Here is an 18851-nt window from a genome sequence, read left to right as displayed (position 1 = left end):
TTCAGCTGCCTGGGTGGGGGCAGGGCCGCCTCACAGGCTCAGTTCCCTCAGGGGGTTTATGCAGAGACCTTCAACAATGGATCCAGGCTCCTGCCTGCTTGGGGAGCCCTGGTCTGCTCCCACCTCCACTGATGCCTCCCGAGGGGGCCTGAGTCATGGGGGCTCCCCACTCCCCTCTCGACCCGCCAAAGAGACCCTCTCACTGACCCTTGTCACTTGTGCGTGGAGGGACCCGCGCGGCTGCTGGAGATTCTGTCCCTGAAGCCTGCTCGGATCTGCTCCGCACTCGGATCTACTCCTCTTGGCACCGGGCGGCCGTGGCAGGGCTGTGCTCGGCTCCTGGTCTGTGGCTCGAAGAACCTTTTGCGAGAGGTTTTCAGGCTCTCTGGAACAGAAATCTTGTCCGCTCTGCTGTTATGTGGCTTCTCCTGCTCCCGAATTTATTGGCAGCTCTTTTCTACAGATATTTCATGGGCTATGGGTTTGGAGCTAGCGTATTTGTGTGTTTCTACTCCGCCATCTTGGCTCTGCCCCCCCAGGTTACTATCTTCTTTATAACATTAAAAGTTTATACAAAAATTCACCATTCATACTTTATTTTTCTCCATTCATATTTCACATACTTTCTTGTAATAAGGTATTATCTTAACCCACTAGATACCCATCAGCTTGTTCCACAGCCTTTTTCTTATACGTTAGATCCAAAAAGGCTAAGTTCTTTTTTAAAAAAATAATAATGCAGTATCACTTCTCAGCTCCTAAAATATCTTGTTCTCACATTACTGCTTCCCTCATGTAACGTCTTCTCTATATTCCTCTTAGTTCTTCCTTTCTGTCCTCAAACATACTCACGTTTCTCTTAAAAAAATTGCTCGTCCCTGCTGTTCATTATAGCTACTGTCCTCTTTCTCCCTTTCCTTTGACTGCCATACTTCTTCACAGGATTGCTCCATAGTCTTTTTTTTCTTCCCTAGCCATTCCTTTCTTAGTCACTTGTAACTTTCACTTTCCCCTTCTGTTGAAATCTCTCTCTTAAAGCTTCCCAAAGACCTCAGATAAGTATATTCCTAGAACTTTTCTCAGTCTTTATTTTTCTTGCTCTCTCTGCAAAACTGACCCTTGAGCATTCCCATCATTCCTAAAACTTGCTCTTTGCTTATCTGACTTCATCCTATTCTATGCAAATTCCCTTTTTATCCCTCTGACTTCTCTTTTTCTGTATCTTCCTCTCTGTTCTTTTCTTCTCCCCATCTGTGGGATGTCCTATGGATTCAGTCTTCCTCTTTCTTTCTAGCTTTTCTCCTTTAGAAAACTCACCTTTTCTCCCCTCTACATTGATGACTCTGATATTCATATGCATCCAAAATTAATCTTATTTCCTCCAAAAATCACCTCTCTTGGTACTTCCCTTGATGTCAGCAGTACCATGATTCTCCCTGTCAGACACACTAAAAACCTTAGAATCTTCTTTGACTCATCCAGCTATTTTAGCCCTGTCCTTACAGTAGTCACAAATAACTGTTCAGAATGTCTCTTTGCATTCTTAATTTATTTTAGTTAGTAAGTTCTCCATACTGTCTCATACACTGCCTCACAAGCAGCTTGTGCTGATTCCTAACGATGTTGTCATCAGAGATGCCTTTTTATTTATACATACGTATACATATGAACATACGTACATACATGTGTACATGTAGAGACATATACTTTCCCTAACAAATTCTACTCCTGATCTTTGTTTTTGAGTTTATACATGTCTCTTATTTCTCATCCCTCCTGACGCCTTTACTTCTACTTGCTACTTTACCCTCCTCTTACTTACCTTCCACTTCTCCAGGGATTGCTCCCTTATTCTGCCATTCCCATAAATCTAAACCCCATTCATTCTATTCCCTCACCTTCCCCTCTAGAGATCTCTCCCTTATTCTCTCCCCCTTCCCTTTCCCCTTACCATTTTATTTCTTCTGAATTTAGAACTTTTATACATACATGTATATGTGTATATATGTATATGTATGTATGTGTATATATATATATGTGTATTATTCTTAAACCCATTCCATATGAAAGTAGGTCATCAGAACTACCAGCCCTTCTCTCCTATCAAATTCCTCTGTGTCAATTCTTCCTCTTCCACCTCATCTGTATAAAATAAATACTCCTTTTAGCTGTTCCTAAACAGTTTTGCTTTTTAAAGTCATATCATAATCAGGTCTACCCCAGTCTTTCTTATGAAGTACCCAGTTACTGATGACAATCCTAGACATAATGTTTTACAGTTTACATACATAAAAGGTAAATGGTCTGTCCTTATTGAATTCATTGTAATTAGTCTTTGGTATGTACCTCATGTTTCTCTTGGCTCTTGTATGTCAAATCTTCTGTTAAGGATTTTTTTTTCTTTTTTTAACAAAGTCATGAAAGTCTGACAGTTGATCAAATGTCCATTTTTTAAAAAAATTCAGGATTATGCTTAACTTTGTTGGGTATGATATTTTCGATTAGAAGCCCAATTATTTTGCTTTTCAATACATAGTGTCCAGGACCTATAATCCTTTAGTGTTCAGCTGCTAGTGATTCTAACTGTGGCATCATCGTATTTAAATTATTTTTTTCTTGTTGCTCTTAATATTTTATCCTTGAGCTGGGAGTTTTGGAATTTAACTATAATATTCCTATGAGTTTCCTCATAGGATCTCTTTCAAGTGGTGATCAATGTATTTTTTTTCTGTTTCTACTTTCCCCTTTTATTCTAATGCATCAGAATAATTTTCTTTAATTATTACTTGTATTATTGTGTCAAGATTCTTTTTTGATCATAACTTTCAGGTAGTCTGATCTTATGTTTTCTCTTCATGATCTGTTCTTCAGATCAGTTATTTTTCTTATAAGATAATCACTCTCTTCAATTTTTTCATTCTTTATATTTTGTTTTATTATTTCTGGATCTCTTATAACTTCTCTGGCTTCCCTTTCCTGATTCTAATTTTCAAGGTGTCATTATCTTCCTTAAAATTCTTGATCTCCTTTTCTAGTTGGTTGATCTTTTTCTTCATAATTTTCTTGTTTTTCTTGGATTGTTCCATTTTTATTTGTTTATTTTTTAGTTTTTCCTCAATCTCTCTCATTTGATTTTTAAAGTGTTTTTAAAGTTCTTTAAATTCTTTTTGGGCAGGTGACCATTTGATGTTACTCTTTTGGGTAGAAGAAGGTTTCTTTGATTCAATATCCTCCTCTAAAGATGAACCCTGGTCTTCTCTATTCCCACAATAACTTTTAAGGGTTAGATTATTTCTCCTTTGCCTGTGCAATTTTTGGTAGTAATAGCTTAATTTTTGTAATCATCTGTAATCCTGGGGTATGGAGGATGATGTTTTTCACCTCAGAGCTTCAGTTCTCCCTTCTAGCCTGGAACCAAAACCAAACCTCCAGCTTCCTGCATGTGTCCATAGTTGGGGGTGTCTACTCTGCTTCTGCACTCACCTAGCTTGTATTGGTTCCTTCTTGCCCAGGGCCACATCTCAGCAGCACAGCTGTGATTGATGTTCCTTATCAGCAGAGGTTCCCTAAATATTTTCCTGGTTAGATGCCCAGTTCTCCTCACTGTCATTTGTTGTTTAAGCAGATCCTAGCTTGGAGGTGTTTATTCTTCACAGGGACCAAATCTCTTCCTGGGGTTTTTCTTTAGATCTTCTCAGATTGGCCTAGGAGGACCCCTGTTGTGCCCTTATTATTTATTTTTACCCTCCCCACCTTTGTTTTCCCTGAAACTCTGTTTTATCTCTTTATGGGGGAAATCTTGAGAGTTTAGAATTTTCTGACTTACTCTGCCATCTTTCCAGAATCCTCCTCAACCATATACTTTTTTGTAACTCCTATCAATGATAAGATAGATATTTTATAAAGCACTTAATATGTACTAAAGATGGAGCCAAAATCCAGAGCTATAATTAAGCAAGGCAGTTACCTGTCCTTAAGAAATTGATATCCTAATTGTGAAAGACAGTACAAAGAAAGGATGCTAGAAGGCTAGAGGTGGAAGGTCAGAGTTACAAGGACATGCATGGAATGGTAGCATAATTTAGAGATGGTTAGAAAATGGCACGGAAGCCTGGGTTGATAAAGGGTTAAACAAAAGCTCACCTGTCAAAAGCCAGCCTTCTTGTAGTAGATTGCCAGGACCTGGTGAGAGGGAGATGAGAATGGTGGCCAGAACTTAGACAGTGTGGTACCAGAAATAGAAAGGGATATGGAGGCCTGGTCTAGAACTAATGAATTGCTGTGGATGGACATCCCTGGAACATTCGGGAGAGCTCAAAGATAAGAGCTTGAATGTTTGCCTCAGAAGAATTCTACTTGTCTGTCTATTGCTTTGAGTATCCATTTTCCCTTTATAAAGAATAACATTCTTTGAATGCAGTGCATTCTTTACTATCTATAATGGTGTAGGTGACCAATGGTGTGTTTAATGAAAAAATCTTTCATCTTTGACTTTACAATATGCTTTTTCCATGTATTTAAATATAAACATGCCAGACATTCTGGAAAATCATAAGATACTTAAAATGAAATAATGAATCCCTGTTGTAAAGCACCTAGCCAAGAAGAAACCAGAAAACTGCTCAGCTTCCTTATGTTGCTCTCAATGTTTTCCAGCTACATGCTGGGATTGAATAGTAACAAATAGCAAATTAAAAATTAAATTAAATACACTTCTAAATATGCACATATGATATATGTATTTACAAATCTGTAAAAGTACTGAGCTTTAAAGCTTGCTGGAAATTCCATTGTATTGCCTTTATGTAAGAGTAGTGCTCAGTGATAATCTTAAATCAAAGGAGGCTGAAATGCAAATGCCTAAATATGATGGTCTTATTGCCTGCCCAACTGGCTCAACTTTCTGCTTACCCTAAATTTTACAAATATTATTTTTTTTCTTTAGGTTAAATTATATCAACAAGTTAAACATTATAAATGTTCATGTTCATTTAGTATATTTATCCTTACTGATAGTCATTTATTTGAAAAAAGATAACTTACATAGTCTCAATAAGCTAAGTTATTTCAGCGTCTATATGTAATCAGTTGAGTTGACCATGGAAACGTTATCAGAACTGGCATGGGGATGGTAAAGACTTTTCTTTGGTACAGGGAATATCCAGTGAGATTTCCTCTATCAATGCAGATAGGGAGCTGTCCTACAATTTGTAGTTTTAGCACATGCCTAGGATAATGAGAGAGATTAAATGTATTGGCCCAGTTTGGAATAGAGGTCTTTCAGATTCTGAGAGTAGCTGTTTTTCCACCATCTTAAAGGAAAGGTTGATAAAGCTGTTGTGACTGCAAAATACCTGGATGTTGATATATTCTTCTATATTCAGTTTAGTGACAGATTTGTTATTGGTGATGCTAACTTAACTAGCTGGATATATATAATGCTTGGGGAACCTATGAAGGAGATCTTTTCTTAGGAAAAGATTATACCACATTGGACTATTCAGCTGTTTGTGTTGCTTGTTATTGACAGAATCCTCAGTTTAAGAAGTTCTTATTCAAGAGGGTACTTGTTCTGGTTTTTTATGTAATAGTTTCTCACTCATTGGCCGTATCCATTGTCTTTATGGCATCTCTCAAAAGAATGAGAGAAGCTCCTACATACTTTGAAGAATTCTGGCTTCTGCTCTGGGTTCATTTTCAGGATCTGGAGCCATGAGAACCAAACCCTGTGAACACTTGGGTAAAGGTAGCTCCCTATGGCAAGTACCTTGAAAACTTAATTATTGAAAGACTGAATTTATTGGTTTAAGTTACAGAATAGTTTTTAAAACTCTAAGGGAAAGGGTCCTTATCCTAAAAACCTACTATCTTTTGTGTTTGGTTAGTTATAGATACTCTTGTCTAATGATCTGATTTTTAGTTTAGTTTAGTGTAGAACAGTAAATTGCACTTTATTCTCTTTCTGTTGCTGTGATCATCATTATGATGGATATCATGAGTACGGTTTATTCCTGTAACTGCCTGTAGTTGAGGAGATAGCACTGTCCATTAAATGATGCTTTAAGATTAAACATATGTATCCCACCACCCATCTTCAAATTCTTAACTGCATCATTGACTTTCCCATTAAAAAGAAACATATGGATAAGGAAGAAAAGAATTTTTTTTACGTAAGTAGAAAAGAGCACTGTTTTTCTAAATATCATCTGTGTGGAAAATGTTCCTAGGGAAAAAAAATGCATTTTCTCAGACACTAAGAAAGAATCTACTAGATATGCTGTCTTGCTTATAGACAATAGTGGAGGTGAAACATTCTCTTAAAACAGTTCAGTGTCCTTGGCTTTTATATGTTTTTCGTGATTTCTAAAATGTTTTTCAAAAAATCTATAGGTAAAGGAAAAGGCAGGGGACGAGGAAGATGTGAAGATGAAGAGGACCTAGGAAATTCCAGGCCTTCTGCACCCAGCACATTATTTGATTTCTTGGAGTCGAAAATGGGGTCTTTAAACATGGAAGGTAGGTATCATTTAAAATAAAAAATTTCAAAATCATACCCTTTTGGGAGATTATTCAAACAAGGATATTTTTAAGAAACCTGATATAAATAACCAGCAGTTTTCATGGATATGTGTGACCTCCATACTATTGAATGATTATTTCTGTCCTTGCTCTGTTGAATCTCTTTTGTGCTGTTTCAACATGGTAAAACCTTTTACACTTTGCCCCGTACTTCATAGAAATAAATTGAGGGTATTCCCTGAGCTTTTTCTTTTTCTTTCTTCATCTCACGTCACTCAGACATTTTCCCCAGTTATCTCCTTCTAACTCCTATCTTTTATGAAGAGATGGCCCTTCTCTTTGTCAAGACAATCCCCTCTACCTATCCCCTTGCACTCATCCCATCCTCTCCAGCATATTTTCTCCACTTACTGCCCTCACCCTGTCTCTAATTTTCAGTCTTTTTTTTTGTTGCTGATTCCTTCTGCCTGTGAACACTTCCATGTGTCCCTTATCCTTAACCTTCACTTATTTCTACCATTCCTGTTAGCTGTCATCCTATATCTCTACTTCCCTTTGACTAAATTACTTGAGAAACCCATCTACATAAGTCCTTCTACTTCTTCTTTCACTCACTTCTAGACTGTCTGCAGTTTGACTTCAAATTTCATTATTTAACTGAAATTTCTCTCTTTAAAGTTATCAGTGATCTCTTAGTTACTCATCTTAACAGTCATTTCTCATCTTTTCTCATCCCTCTTTAATCTTTGACACCATTGATCCCTGTTTTTCCTACCTGTCTTACTGCTCCTTCTCTGTCTCCTTTGCTTCATCCTCATCCAGGTCACTAGCACTACCCCTAGATGTTCCTCATGGCTTCAGAAGGACATTGGTAATATGTAGGTCATCTGCGTGGAGATGAAACTGAGTCCTTTGTGCATTGATCTCATCAGCCCCTGAGGATTTAGTTATCATCTCTATGCAGATGATTTTCAGATCTCCAAATAGTTATCATGTAGGAATTTCAAATTCAGCATATATCCAAAGCTATTGAAAAAGTCATCACCATCCTCCTATTCATGCAGGCTTGCAACCTCAATGTCATACTCAACTCCTCCTTTAAATGCACCCCACATATCTGATTTGTTGCCACATCTTGTTTCCGTCTTCACGACATCTCTCATACGTCCCCTTTACTTACAGAGCAGCCACCCTAGTATAGGCCTTCATCATCTTCTCACCTGTTGCTTCTCCCAGCCTTAAATCTCCCTATTGCAATTTGTCTTTCACTCAGCTGCCAAAGCACACATTTTTTCATGTCACAGCCCCATCCTTTCTCACCTCTCTAGCCCTCCACAATCCAGTTTCTCCTTATTACCTCCAGGATCAAGTACAAAGTCATCTCCTTGGCATTTATATTTATCTTTGTGTTCCTGGCACATGATGTTCTCCCAACCCCATTACCTGGCAGTCTCCCATCCCTGGAATTCTCTTCTTCTTCCTCTTCCCCTCCTGGCATCTTTCAGGATTCAGCTACCTTATGCAGAAATCATCCCTTGGTTATTGTCTTATTCTTCTTCCCCCTGTCCTCCACTTCTAATACCTTTCCTCTGAGATTACCTTCCATTTACACTGTATATATCTTATTATATTGGTATATTGTCTCCCCCATTAAGAATATAAACTCCTTGAAGGAGCAACGTTTTTGCCTTTCTTTGTCTCCCCAGCACTCAGCATAGTGCCTGGTACGTAGTATTTAATAAATACTTGCTTGTATGTATACTAAGTCTTTGAAAATTCAAGGTCACCTTCATGACTGTGTATACTGTTTAAACACAGTTTTTTTATTACATAATGTAGGATTCTGAAAATGTTATTATCAAGATGCTTTTCTTCATGAATGGATATTATAAGAATATTTTGCTTCAACCCCACCTAAAAGATGGATTTAGTAAGAAAAGAGGGAGCTATTCCTTTGCTGTCACTTAAATAAGGTATTACCTAGATCTTGTTGAAACCTCTAACATTTTGATAAAGCCTATGAACCCCTTCTCATAATAGTATTTTTAAGTGCATAAAATAAAATACATGGGATTACAAAACATATAAATGACATTGAAATATAGTTATTAGAATGTTTAAAAAAGCCACCAACTTTATAGTATAGTAATATATGTGCTTCTTAATTTGAAAAAAAATCCCAATGATTTTATTGGAAATTTTTTTCCTGTATGTGGTACACAGAAAATTCTTTTGTAACTTTTATACTTAATTATGTATAATGTTCCTTACCTTTTCTCCTGGGTGGGACCAAGGACAGAATTTACTTAAACTGGAATGTCCTATAGTCACTATATATCCCATATATGTATATATGTAAGTCCTATATATCATCAGATAGGACTTCTCAAGCTGAGTAACAGGGTGACAAATTGTGGTTATTTGGTTCTTGCTCAGGGAAGATCTAGATCATCAGGTTAGTTATTATAGAATGTACAGGTTTCTGAGGTACCAGTGCAGGAGAAGGATGAAGCATTCAGATAATAAATGGAAGCTGGCACCAAAGTTTAATATTTAAGAAAATATTGTGGCCTTGAGACAGTCAGGAGGGTGGGGCATTAGACTCTTTTCATTAAGAATATGTGATCATTCAAGTAGAGGCTGGCTTATTGTACTTTCAACACTTGTCTTGTCTCTAGAAACTAAAATTCTCTAGGATTTCTAAGCTTCCTAGAAATTTCTTCTCCTTCTTCCCTTGCAGTCTTTTCACTGCCTTAGCAGCTATGACCAGGGGCACTAAGTCCTTCTATACACCTTTTTATTAACATACGAAGAAGATAATATATTTAAAATATAGGTGAATTAAAGTTTTTAAAGAACTTCAATTTTTAAAAGAACTATCAATGTGAAGGTTGTTGCTTAGCTAGAATAAGAACACCAAACTGTGAGGTGGCCTTTGAAAAGGCCACATGCTTGTCATATTGAACATCTAATAAATTTTGATTTGGGGTTTGTTTTTTGGATTATTTTGATATTTTGATCGCAGTTGTTGAGAATCATGATTTGTAAAGATAGATTATTGCAAATGTAGTTAAATCGTCTCTAATTTGCTTTCCAAGGCAATGATGGGAACTTTTTGCTAGGCCTTTTTAGTTGAATGCAAATTGTTTTTGTAAGTAATATGATTCCTGAGGTCATATGATCTAGACTAGCACACCATCAAACTAGCAGGTCTGATAACTACATGAATTTTGAAGTTGTGATGCATCTGAACAATATTTCAAGATAACTGCAACAACCATAATATGATACGAAAGTAGCTGTGCTTTTTGTTGATGACAGAATCACAATTGTTGCTAAAACTGCTGTACTTTGTTGCCTGTCTTCATAATTGAAAAAAAAATGGTAAATTTCATTTATAGGTTAGTGAAAACAAAAATGTAATTTTCTTCTTACCCAAGTTCACGTATCATCTGAAATTTATCCATAGACCCCTTGAAGACTTCATAGATACTGAGTTAAGAATCCCTGTTCCTGGCATCTTTGGCTTCTCCCAAGATGATCATTTCCTGGCCTCCTTAGGCTTGCTGTGACCAGCTGGGGCAGTGGCTTATCATACAGTACTACATAAGATCATTTTCCTAATGTTAATGGCTCCTTTCAGGGAGATCTAATAGCTTTACTGTTCCATTATTCCTTAGAGTAAGTTGGAATTTCAAAAGGGGGTATGTCAATAGATCCTGGTTCTTTGGTTTTAGTGAGCAAGAATGAGCTCTGGCTGTATTGTTTCCACTGTCCTCATCCCTTTTTTGACTAGCTAGTGATCTGTTCATTTCCATGTGGTCAACTAATAGGCTGAAGCTATAAATATTATGGTCTGTTGAAGTGATAGACCACATCAGAGGTCCAAGTACACTAGTCTGTCAGGGAGGTGGAGGCTAGTAGGAAGTGTAAATAGAGTTTCAGCATTTCATTTCATCCTTTTATTAAACCTTGTTGTTCAGTTGTTTGTCATGTCAGACTCTTTGTGACCCTATTTGGACTTTTCTTGGAGGGGGTTTGCCATTTCATTCTCTACCTCATTTTACAGATGAGGAATTAAGGCAAAGAGAGTTAAGTGACTTGCCCAGGATCACATAGAGCTAGTCAGTGTCTGAGGTCATATTTGAACTTGGAAGATGAATCTGTTTGACTTTAGTTCTGGCACTCTATCCACTGTGCCACCTAGATGCTCCTTTTTATTAGACTTTTCTCTAGATAAAAGGGAATATGGTATACCTAACTAATTCTCAGATCTTTGGGGTCCAGTTTTCCAGTACCTTAGTTGGAAGTGTTGATTAGAGACAATCCTCTGATAACCAAAAGAAAAAAAAAATACAACTTTGAATTCAAGGCTCATCTTAAAGGTGGAGATTGGATAAGGCAGATCCACAGCTAATATAAACTAATATAGCTAATATTGTCTATTAGGACATACATCCTGCTATGAGAAAGGAAGTGGCTTATAGTCAGTTTGCCATAAAGTAAAAAGGTGTCACTTTCCTCTCCTCCCTGCTCAGGTATAATTTCCAGTGGGATATGAGTGGGATCTGTATAGTTTGGCATATGGGCATCTTTAGCTAATCATGTCCCTTGCTCTTAGAGGCCATTGCCACAGTCTCATGAAACCTTGGTCAGCTAGTCCATTTGAGATTTAAATGAATAGAGATATATTTACCTTTAAATTGATTACAAAATTCTTAGTAATGTGCAAACCACCTTAGGAAAGCACAAAAATCATAAAGAGAGGTGTGTGGTTTTGCTGTATTTCCAGCCTTGGGTCCTGTTCTTGGTGTAGCCCTTGGAAGTGAAGTGCTTGATTTTCAAAGAGTGGAGGATTGGGGGCATGCACTGTAGATTCTGTGGGATTTTACAGAGAGGCAAACAAGACAAAGGAATTTATTTTAAACTTAAATTCCAAAAAAAGAAACATTATAAACATAAATATTAAAACAAATACAAAATTAAAAAAAATTATTCTGTGACTGGGCATACTGGGCCTAGTTTTTCTTTCCTTCCATTCTCTTAGACTTTTTGAGAGGTGGAAGTATATAGTGATCTTTTAATAAGTATGTAGTGAATAAGAAAGGTTTTGATGCTGATTTGAGAAATGGAAATTATTGTAATAGGGTGAAATAGAATTACATCAAAGTATTAATGAACAACTAATTGCATGTCACTGTTGAACATTAAAATAAAATGCATGCTTTATTCAGGATGTGCCTGCATGGAAAAACATCCAAAGAATAAGAGGAATAAAGTTTTACATTTGTTTTCTTTTGATAGCAACAATGATTAATCTTATGTGCAGAACATATGTTCAGTGTAATGAGGAAAGGGAGAGGCAAAAGCATAGCCTTTGCCTTAAATAAGTGTGCAGTGCAGTAGACTTGATAGGGCATAGACTTTAAAAACGCAGAAGAATGCATACTCATCAACTGCCTTTTCCTATTAAGTGTAAACATGTCTGTGTTATCTAAATAAAAGTAGGTACCTAGTGGAATTTAGATCAGAATGTGGTGGCATTACTCAGGGGAGTACTGACACAGAGCATGACCAACGTAAAAAAAGTTTTAGAAGATCTTTTAGGACGGATCACGTCTTTTAGTTAAATGTTCATTTCCACACTCAGTGTTCATTTCCACACTTAGCAACCAATATGTAGATTGTTCTTTGATCTTTGGCTTGTCATTTTACAGTGTTCAAGTTCCAAGGACTAAACTCGATGAAGAAGTAAATGCTTTATGATTCTAATCTTCCATCTCCAAATAGTTATACTGACTTATGGTGACTTATGAATAAGATAAAAAGTGAAGATCCAAACCTGAAAATGGATTTACATATAGGTATATAATAATTACAGATCAATCTCATTCTTTCTCCTTGGCACATTCTATATTGAAAGGGTAGCAGGTTAATCTATGGTTCCCAGATACATTCTCCTTTTGTCATTCTTTTGTCTTTCTTTTTGTTAGTCCCAGCAATGTTCTATATTGACTGCTGGTTGTTAGTGAGGAAAAAACAGCTAACTGGTTCACAGTATCCTAGGATCATAGATTTAGAGCTTATAGGGCCTTTAAAGACTATTTGATATAAATGCAGTTTGCTCTTTCAGAACTATGTTTTCATGTAATCAGAATTTAGAAGCAGTGAAAATAACTATCTTCTTGCTTGTGTTCAGTCCCATTTTATTTTGTCATTGTTGCAAGACTTTTATGTTTATTGCAGAGAACTTAGGCTCTAAAAATAACTTATTGAGTGATATCAAAAAAAGTATGACTCCTTTTCCAACAGAAATCTAGAAAGCTTTTAAGTTCGGTCTATTATAATGTTTAATGTTAGCTTCCTTCTAGCCAACAGAGGGAATTGAGATGCCTTTCTTTCTATTTGGCAAGTGCTGAATTATCATAAATTGTATTCTTATTTGTAAAATCCCTCCCTTATTTTCAGTCTCTTATTGTAATGTTGATGTTAGAAGTGATTCTGAACCAGTCATACGATTGGGGGCTGGGATTCAAATTTTGTCTCTTAAGGCTTGTATTTGAAGCATAAACTATGCAAAGACAGAATTGTGCTTTTGACATTCATTTTTTTTTAAAAAGAGCTACTGAATTGTCAAATTTTTTCTGAGTTAACCCAGCCCTGAATAGTCACTTGGTGATTTCAGAATTTCTGGGCTAAGACTCACTTGCTTGGGGGAGAAACCTCTGAGTTGTTTTAATTTGCGTTTCTCTAATCAGTAGTGATGTAGAGCATTTTTACATGACTATTAATAGCTTTGATTTCTTTTTCTGAAAACTGCCTTTTCATATCCTTTGACCATTTTATCAGTTTTGGAAAAGCTCTTTTTTATGAATTTGACAAGAAATAAGGCCTTTGTCAGAGAGATGTACTGTACTTCATTGTTTATGGTGCCTTTTAACATAAAATAATTTCCTTGATTATCTCTTTTAATTAGATCTGTTTTTTTTTCTGCTTTGTCTGAGATTATCATTGCTGGAACAAAATAGATGCTGCTTTAGTCCCTTATTTTAACTCTGTGTCTCTCAATTTCAAAAGTGTTTCTTATAAACATAGTTGTACTCTTAATTTCTCATCCATTCTGTTATCTGCTTCTGTTTTATGGGTGAGTTTATGCCATTCACATTCACATTTATCATTGATTACTGTGTACTTTCCTCCATCCTATTTTCTTCTGTTTATCCTTCTCTCTTTTTTGTCTCCCTCCTCAAAAGTTGTTTTTATTTTTTTGCATTTGACTGCTGCCTCCCTTAATCCTCCCTTCCTCTTATAGTTCCACTTTCCCTTTCTCTTGCACCCTTCCACTTCCCTGTTTGGCAAGATAGGTAGATTTTTATATCTGTGTGTGTGTGTGTGTTTGTGTATGTGTGTGTGTGATTGCTCCCATTTTCCCTTACACTGTAAAAATTCTTCTTTGCATGTCTCTTTTATGTGAGATAATTTTCCCCATTCTTCCTCTTCCTTGCCAGTTGTCCCAATGTATCCTCCTTTCTCACCCTTCCATTTGTTTTTGAAGATCATTCCAACGTAATCGACTCACAGGCATGCCCTCTGTTTATACTCCTTCTAACTGGCCTAATAATGATAAAGCTCTTCGAAGTTACATGTATCACCTTTTCACATAGGAATATAAAGAGTTTAACCTTCTTGAGTCCCTTATGATTTTTCTTTCATGTTTACCTTTTTATGCTTCTCTTGAGTCATGTATTTGAATGTCAGATTTTCTGTTTAGCTCTGTTTTTTTCAAGAAAGCTCAAAAATCCTCTGTTCCATTAAATATTCATTTTTCCTCTTGAAGAATTATACTCAGATTTGCTTGGTATGTTATTCTTGGTTGTAATTCTAGCTCCTTTGCCTTCTGGAATGTCATATTCTAAGCCCTCTGCTCCTTTAAAGTGGTAGCTCTAAATCTTGTGTAGTTATGGCTGCTCTATAGTATATGACTGGTTTCTCTCTGGCTGCTTTTTAAAATTTTCTCCGTGACCTGGGAGCTCTGGAATTTGGCTGTAATATTCCTGTGAATTTTCATTTTGGGATCTGTTTCAGTAACTAATTGGTGAATTCTTTAAATTTCCATGATATTCTCTGCTTTTCCTTTATAATTCCTTGAAATATGATTTCTGGGTGCTTTCCCTCCCACATGGCTTTTAGATAGTCCAATAATTCTTCAGTGATCTCTCCTTGAACTATTTCATAAGTCAGTTGTTTTTCCAGTGCTATAGTTCACATTTTTTTTTCATTCTTTTGACCTTTTTATTGTTTCTTGAAGTCTCATGGAGTCGTTAGCCTCCATTTCCCCAATTTTAATGTTTTAATGTTTACCATTTGGCCAATTCTATTTTTTAAGGTGTTATTTTCTTTGTACCCCCCCCCCCTTTTTTTTGTACCTCCTTTACCAAGTTGTTAATTTTCTTTCATTGTTCATTTCCCAGTTGAACTCTGCCATTCTGATTTCTAATATAATTTTTTCCTTTTTTAAAAAAGATCTCTTTCTTTAGCTCTTCTGGGAATTCTTGTTAGACTTGAGTCCAATCGCATTTTTTCCCTTTGAGACTTTACTCTTTTAACATTATTGTCTCTTGAATTTGTATCTTGAACTTCTCTGTCACATTGAAGCTTTTTATTTGCTTTTTTTATTTTCTTATTTTCTTATTTGCTCATCTTTCCAAGGTATTTCTTGACTTTGATCTTTATATTAGGGTTGGGCCCTGCTTACATGAAGATGAGTGGTCATGTGGGATGCGGGAGTGGGATTATTATCCCAAGTTTCAGGCTTTTTTGTTTTGCTGGATGTTTGTAAATTCTCTGCGCATCCAAGGTATTATGATCTTGGGAGAGGTATGGTCTGAGCTCTCCTCATCTGGATAGTGATCCTTACCCAGATAGGAGCCCTGATCCCTTTCAACCAGAAGCAGTAGTGTTTCTTTCTACCCTGGAACTGCAAATAGGAACTTTGTAGTAGGTAGTGGAGTTACCAGACAGTGCCCAGTGCTATGCCCAGTGCGATTACAGGAATCCCCTGTAATTTATTTCTGACCAGTTATCTAATACCCTTACTATCTCTGGGTGGTGAATGCTACCAAAACTGCTGTTGCCACTATTAGAGTCATCTCCAGGGCCTACAGCTGGTGTTATGACTGTACTGTACCAGGCCCTATCCCAGTGTCACAGACTTCTTATTCTACCCTCCTAAGTTGTTTTGGTCTGGAAAAATGTCTCACCCTGACTTTCTGTTAGCTGTGCTGCTTGAGAATTCAATGTTAATTTAGTGATTTTATGGAGAGGAATGTTGGGAGAGTTCTGTTTGAATGTTCCCTTCACTGTACCATCTTGACTTCACTGCCTCCCTCCCCCCAAGCAATCATTTACCAGAATTTACATCCCACTTATGTGGCATTATTACTTTAAAAATATACATAGCAATTAAAATATCCCTTATGCAAAAACAAAGACATAGAAAGATACCCATCAAATTAATATCTTTAAAGCTACCTTGATTGTCTGCCACAGTTAACAGTAATATAACATTAGTATTGTTGAATTCAGAATACTAGTAACAATGTATAATATAAATTCTAAAATAGTTTTACTTATAATAATTTAATGAACTTGTATGCTGATTTGAAACAAAAAGCGCCCAGAATTTGAACGTTAATTTTAAATTGTATATAGACTGGTTTCCTATTTATTTTTATATTTATTTTAATATTTTAATATTTATTTTATATTTATTATTTCCCATGTATTTATTTCAAATTTGATAGACTGTATAGGATCTTGCTTATTCACTTTGACAGTTCTGTCTCTTAACATTTAAACTACTTAATTCCTTGCATTGTTGACCTATGTACTACTGTCATTTATCATATTAGAAACAGTCTTTTGCAAACTAAACATTTAGAACCATAAATGACACCTTTCAAAATTATGTAGCCTAGTACCTCAGTTGAGAACCAGTAGTTTTATATAGCATTACATTTTTATTCATATTAGAGAGGTTGTTTCCAGCATGGAAGTGATTTTTGGAAATAGGTGAACAGGGGTCAAGATGGAAAAAAAACTGGACAGCTTCATAGCAACACATGAATTAACTCTTCATAATATGATTTCATTAATTGTTTCTCTTTTAAGTGAGTTTCCAGAGCAGCAGACTTGCCTGTGTTCAAATGTAAGTGTTAAAAATATAAATGACTTTTTGATTATCCACTATTTGCATGGTCCATGCCTTTGTTCATCTTTGTTCACCTGTGGTTAATTATAAGTCAACTATAAATTTAGAACATTATTCTTATTTTTTAGGAGACATAGGGAGAGTAGTCATAATTCATGTTCACTAATGTATGGGCTATTCAGTACATATGTGTACCAACTTTGTAATAGTGTCCATACTAACTAAGAGTATATACCTTAATATGGTGTTAATATAATACCCTTTTACTTTTTAGAATCCAAATCACAGTCTCAGCTGCTTCATCAGGGACAACACAGAATGTTGAATAATGAACAAAATGGAATAAAAGACTATAATCAACCAAGACACCTTCCTCGAAACGATGCCAGACAACCAAGGAATGAAAAACCTCCTCGTTTTCAAAGGGACACTCAAAATTCAAGACAGATTTTAGAAAACAGTGGGTTACCTAGGAGCAGAGGTCCTGAAAGACAGAGCTCTTCTGTGGTACATGAAGCATGGACAGAAGAGAGAATTAAGTGTGATAGATCTTATGCTAGAAATGACAGAATTAAAGATATTGCATATCCTTCGACTTCTCACCAGAATGATGGTGCTTTTAAAAAAAGAGATAACTCTATGCAAAATAGACCAGGCAAAGGTCCATCTTACTTGGAGGTAAAAGAAAGCCCTCTTCCTCAAGAAACCATAGACCATAATAATCAAAAGCGTGGGAAAAGGGAAAATCAGATATCAAACTCTGATCAGTTATATGAAAGGAAAACACGAACAATAAGTAATGAAGCCTTTAGTGGTATGAAAAATGAGAAACATTTTAGTATGAATACTGATTACCCCAACTCTGTTAGAACTGATGGCTTCACTGGCGTACCAAATGGAGAGGTTGAAGTTTCAATGAAAGGAAGACGAGTTGGACCTATTAAGTCTGCAGGATCCACTGGGGCACCAACCTTTGAGGATAAAATGTTATTTTATAATAGTGGTCCCAAAAGGAGGTCTGGGCCAATCAAACCAGAAAAAGTATTGGAATCTTCTCTTCCTATGGAATGTGGAAGAATGTGGAAACCAGGAGATGAATGTTTTGCACTTTATTGGGAAGACAACAAGGTATGGTAACTCTAAGCGAAGTATATGGCACTGTTAATAGTGCAAAATTCAGATGAGACTTTAAATGGAGACTAAGCCCCAGAGGCTCATAATTGGGACTTACTCAAAAACTAAGAACCATGCAGCATAAGATGTCCATTCTCTTTTGGTGAATGTTTATAAAATATGACAATAAAGGAAAAAATAATCAGCCTGTCTGGGTGGATGAAAAAGGTTGTCGTCTTATGAGAACTATCAAAAATAATTGTAAAAGTGGGGGAATTTAACTTGTCCTTCAGGTATCATTAAAGTTTTTGTATACTTTTCTTATTTGGAAAGTTATACTTTATAAAACTAGCTTGACTAGGATATTTTCTCTTGGGGACCTTTGAACCATAGGGGAAAAATTGAGAGATTATTCGAATAACAAACAACTTGTAGATTTTAAAAAGTTACATAGATATTCAGCATTTCACATACTTGATTTTTAATTTAATAATAGAAAGCATATAACTTTGTTCAATAACTTTAGCAAATGCTTTATGTATATATCATAAATTAGTTCTGAATTATGTCCATTTGCTAGTGGGGAGAAAAAAGATGAGTAGTGAAAAAGAAAGAGACAAAGACAGTGAAAAGAAGAAAAATTCAGTACGTTCTAAAGTGAACTTTTGGTCTTGGTAATGTTCTTGCCCCAGCAGCTAGATAGCTTTAAGGGGTTTTAGAGTAAGTTGTCCCTCATACTGACAAAAAGATTGATTACTGTTCACAGATTTTTGACTGCTTCTTTAAAACTACGTTTTACCATGGCATCTCTTTGGGAATCAGTTTTTCCTCTAAGTTAGTTAACAGTGGCATTAATGAGAGCAATTTGTTTATGGTCAGTGTATGGTCAGGCCTTATCTAAAACCTTTTAAAAGTGTTTTTGCTGTTATGGTTATGTAAAATTGGATTTGATGGGGGGAAAAGTGTGTTGGTGAATTTCTAGTTAAAAATACTTCTGAAAATTCAATTA

General features: G+C 36.0%; 1 protein-coding gene across 1 annotated transcript in view; it reads left to right on the top strand.

Moving 5' to 3' along the window:
* TDRD3 (tudor domain containing 3) overlaps positions 1-18851 on the top strand; it is a 185020-nt gene that overhangs the window by 110407 nt on the left and 55762 nt on the right. Inside the window, exons 10-11 of the mRNA XM_072617065.1 lie at positions 6391-6516; positions 17004-17857. Of these exons, the coding sequence (XP_072473166.1) occupies positions 6391-6516; positions 17004-17857 (980 nt within the window). The remainder of the gene's footprint in view (positions 1-6390; positions 6517-17003; positions 17858-18851) is intronic.

This window comes from Notamacropus eugenii, chromosome 6 (assembly GCF_028372415.1).
Source record: "Notamacropus eugenii isolate mMacEug1 chromosome 6, mMacEug1.pri_v2, whole genome shotgun sequence".
In the NCBI taxonomy this organism is placed as follows: domain Eukaryota; kingdom Metazoa; phylum Chordata; class Mammalia; order Diprotodontia; family Macropodidae; genus Notamacropus; species Notamacropus eugenii.
This window is presented reverse-complemented; position numbering and strand designations above follow the sequence as displayed.